Source organism: Mus caroli, chromosome 2 (genome assembly GCF_900094665.2).
Source record: "Mus caroli chromosome 2, CAROLI_EIJ_v1.1, whole genome shotgun sequence".
NCBI lineage: Eukaryota > Metazoa > Chordata > Mammalia > Rodentia > Muridae > Mus > Mus caroli.
Window position 1 is genome coordinate 82,597,502 of NC_034571.1, and position 4,981 is coordinate 82,602,482.

A 4,981-nucleotide genomic window follows, 5' to 3' on the forward strand; every position below is an offset into this window, starting at 1 on the left:
AATCAATCTTAATAATGGGTGCTCATATGTTTTGGGTCCTCCAATTTTATAACGTAATAATGAAAAGAGACCCAAAATTCTTCAACTTGCTTTCATCAATTTCTTCTAAGAAACTAGTTGCATCTCTAAACCTTTCTACATTTTTGTGTCTGCTACCTAGAGGGAGTTTATATTGATTTGTTTGCTTGGAATTGATTTTCCTTCTCATCCCCATTACATGTGATTTCATCTCTTTTGTCACAAGTGATAATTTTTCTCTAATTTTCCTATCATTCACATCTATACTATTAAGCTAATCATGTTTCAAGTTTACCTTTATTATAAAGATTCTGTTTTCAAGGTACCATGTATTTTTTAATATTTGTTTTTCTATACTTAATGAAAACCTTAAAAGTTATTTCTCTTTCCTGGCCACAGCAGAAAAGGTATCAAAGTCACTAATGATGATTTTATTTCAGCCAAGTGAAGAAAATTTGGATTTAAAACAGTGTAAAAATTGAGCAAATAAACTACTTGAAATACGAGTTTTATGAAAGGGGAGAATGTGATTGAAAATCACCCCGGCAGGACTTTCAGTAAAATCTTGCTGGCATATGCAATAGTGTCTGCATTTGGTGGCTGATTATGGGATGGACCCCAGGGTGGGGCAGTCTGTGGATGGTCCATCCTTTGTCTCAGCTCCAAACTTTTTCTCTGTAACTCCTTTCGTGGTGTTTTGTTCCCAATTCTAAGAAGGGGCAAACACAGAAGTGGATGATCACAGTCAGTTATTGGATGGAACACAGGGTTCCCAATGGAGGAGGTAGAGAAAGTACCCAAGGAGCTGAAGAGGTCTGCAACACTATAGGTGGAACAACAATATGAACTAACCAGTACTCTGAGAGCTCGTGTCTCTAGCTGCATATGTAGCAGAAAATGGCCTAGTCAGCCATCATTGGGAAGAGAGGCCCCTTGGTCTTGCAAACTTTATATGCCTCAGTACAGGGGAATGTCAGGTCCAGGAAGCAGGAGTGTGTGGGTTGGGGAACAGGGTGAGGGAGGTTATAGGGGACTCTGGAGATAGCATTTGAAATGTAAATGAAGAAAATATCTAATAAATAAAGGAAAAACATTAAAAATGAGCGTTATATTTTTAAATTAGATTGTAAAGGACAAAATTAAAGTAGAGAAATTGGCAAATTAGACTACATGACATCTAAAGATGTTCAAACAAATACAGATAAAAGCAAACCTCATTCTTAGCTAATAAATCTGTTTATTTTGTTATATTGAAATTTATTCAAGCAAATATCAAGATTGAAAAATGCCTTTAGAAGACTAGAAGTGTTACATTTTTATGAAAATATTAAAATATAAGTAGTTTCTACAAAAGTCATGTGAGTTTAATGAAATATATTTTATTTACATCAGCTAGCTCATACAAAATAACATTATAGGATAAATTTGTCATAAACCATGGCTTCTCTGAAAAGTCATGATTCCTACAATTATGGTCATACATTTCTGTAACATAAAGAATCACAGACTCACAGATACAAATACACACAAATCACTCTGGAAGTTTATACCATAATATCAAGATGTTTCTTTCTGCATAGCAGAAGTATGTATTCAAAGTCAGTTTTATTTTAATTCTCCTCTGTTATTCATTATGCTTTGTTGATTTCTTACCAGTCACGAATTACTTAAAAATATATTAATAGTAAACCACATTATAAAGTATTGAAAACAGCTATTTTTTTAATAAAATTGATTTCTTTAGCATTAGGAAAATTTATTTATTCTTCAGAAATTGTTATGTTATGTTTTATAAAATTTTAATTTATAAATCAAATATAACAATATTACAATATTAAAAGAAGTATGTATTTCAAACAATATATTAACATACTACTAAACTTAAATTGATTCTTATGATTGTAAAGCATAAAAATATAGCTATAGAAATGGATTATCTGTTAATCAGTTCTTGCCATTACTAAAAACCTCAGATCGATCCCTTGGACCCACAGGGTAAAAAAAGTGGGATTCATAACTGTACCTATATGCATACCCACACACCACACATACAATCCCCCCACACACACACACACAAACAAATGCATGCACACATGCACTCACAGAATGAGAGAGAGAAAAAACACATAAATGAGTTTCAATTTTCTAATGGAATACACCTAAATGTAAAAATATTCATTTTTAATATTATATTATAATGTACTTTTCATTGATATGACAACCTTAATACATGGTCCAAATCTTAATTTTTTTCATGGCAACAGTAAAATGGTATACAGAATATGAACGGTACTATTAAAATATGATCAAATAATATTTTTAGAGAATATTTATCCAAGAGCTAAAGGAGATAGGAACAATAGACAAAAAGATAAGTGAATTCAGTTGAGATCATTGTAAGAATAGAATCACTAATCTTAGTGGATCATTGCATTAAATAGTAATTTTATTATTATTGAACACAGTGTTAAAATGAACACTGGGTCTACATGTGCATGTGTATGTACTTATAGATAAAGTACTTATTTTTTTCAAAGTCCACAGAATGGATAAAGAAAGTGTTTGGGCTTACACCCTCCTAACATATCCAACAGACACATGGTTACATTGTTTTTTCTTAAGTTTCCTAATCACTAAATCACCTTTTAATTTCTAATTTTTCTTTTTTTTAATTTTATAGGATATTTTCTTTATTTACATTTCAAATGTTATCCCCTTTCCAGGTCATCCCTCCAGAAAACCCCTATTGAATCCTCCCTCCCCCTGCCTCTATGATGGTGTGCCCCCCACACACACACCCACTCCTACTTCACTACCTTGGCATTCTTCTACACTGGGACATCGAACCCTCACTGGACCAAGGGCTGCTCCTCCCACTTATGTCCAACAAGGCCATCCTCTGTACATATGCTGCCAGAGGCATGGGTCCCTCCATGTGGACTCTTCAGTTGGTGGTACAGTCCTAGGAAGTTCCAGGGGTCTGGCAAGTTAACATTATTGCTCATTCCATAGGGTTGCAAACCCCCTGAGCTCCTTCCATCTCTTCTCCAACTCCTCCATTGGGGACTCCGCACTAAGTCCAAAGGTTGGCTGCCTCTGTATTTAGTCTGGCTTTGGTAGAACCTCTCAGGAGACAGCCATGTTAGGCTCTGTTAGCAAGCACTTCCCAGCATCCTCAATAGCGTGCAAGTTTGGTGACTGTATAGGAAATTGTCTACATGCACTTCTCAAATTCATTGTGGTGGTCATATTTCTTGGTCCTTGTATATTCATATGTTTATGTCCAACAACGATTTTTCCAATAGACAAGATGATGTCTGTGTTTTATACAATTGGGATCCCCAGGTGGGGCAGTAATCGCCTTTTCAAAGAAAGAACAAACTTCACTTTGGAATATCAACAGAAATCAAAGTACCTCACACCATTAATATTTTTCATCCTTCAAAGTCTAAAGATTTGATCCAATGCAGTAAGCTTCTGAATCAATGGAAAAATCTCATTGAGACATAGGTATCTATGTTGACATTTTAAAAGATTCTTCAATGGTTTCAGGACAAAGGCAAATGAGAAAACAGCATGGGGAGAATCAAGGAATTTCAACATCTGGACATTGATCTCAATATGTTATTTCTTTCTTTGTAGGTTAAACTTTTGTAAGCTACCTCCTACCTACTGCAGACATTGACATCATGTATAACCATACCATGACTGAATTCATTCTGTTTGGGTTGACTCAGGATCCAGAACAACAGAAGGCAATATTTGGAGTCTTCTTGATTCTTTACCTTATGACTTTAATGGGGAACTTTCTCATCATGGTGACCATTAAGATGAGTCAGACACTTGGGAGTCCCATGTACTTTTTCCTCTTCTATTTGTCCTTCGCTGATGCTTGCTTCTCTACAACTACAGCACCTAGATTGATTGTGGATGCCCTATTGCAGGAAAAAATCATTACCTATAGTGAATGTATGACTCAGGTCTTTGCATTTCACTTCTTTGGGTGCATGGAGATCTTCGTGCTTATCCTCATGGCCTTTGACCGCTATGTAGCAATCTGTAAGCCTCTAAGATATACAACTATAATGAGCCAACGTATCTGTAGTGTATTAGTGATTCTTGCCTGGATAGGGTCGTGTATTCACTCTTCAGCACAGATTTTCTTAGCAATAAGATTACCATTCTGTGGCCCAAATGTGATTGATCACTATTTCTGTGATTTGCAGCCCTTGTTGAAACTTGCCTGTATGGATACTTATGTGATAAATTTGCTAGTTGTGTCTAATAGTGGTGCTATATGTATGGTAAGTTTCATAGTACTGCTTATCTCCTATATTTTCATCTTATACTCTCTGAGAAACTACAGTGCAGAAGGAAGACGAAAGGCCTTGTCTACATGCACTTCTCATTTCATTGTGGTGGTCATATTTTTTGGTCCTTGTATATTCATATACATACGTCCACCAACCACTTTTCCAATAGACAAGATGGTGTCTGTGTTTTATACAATTGGGACCCCTCTTCTCAACCCTCTTATCTATACTCTGAGGAATGCAGAAGTAAAACATGCCATGAAAAAGTTATGGGGTGGTAAAATATGACTTTAGTTGATAAAGAATATATGAAGATTCTAATTATAGCTACTAAGGGGTTAATTGTGGATTGAAAAAATCCATATAATTCAATCATGGATTGAACAAAAAATAAAGTATTTCTGAGAATATATAAGCAAATATCTGTCTTGTATATGTGTGTAGAAATAATAATCTAGGACATGTGAGGTAGCTTAATGATTAAATGTGCTTTCCACCAAGCTTGATGAGAAAATAATTCTCATATGTTGTCCTCTGACCTTACATGTGTCCTGTACATATACACATATATAGTTACAAAAGTAAATGCATGCAAGAAACTTAATAAATAATATTATACACACACTGACTCACACACATACATACATATG

At 34.9% G+C, this 4,981-nt stretch overlaps 1 protein-coding gene across 1 annotated transcript; it reads left to right on the forward strand.

The window, feature by feature from the left end:
• Positions 1 to 3,707: 3,707 nt before the first annotated feature.
• Positions 3,708 to 4,619, forward strand: LOC110289757 (olfactory receptor 4C11-like). The gene has a single exon (XM_021156127.1). The coding sequence runs from the start codon at positions 3,708 to 3,710 to the stop codon at positions 4,617 to 4,619; it is 912 nt and encodes a 303-aa protein (XP_021011786.1).
• The last annotated feature ends 362 nt before the right edge of the window (positions 4,620 to 4,981 follow it).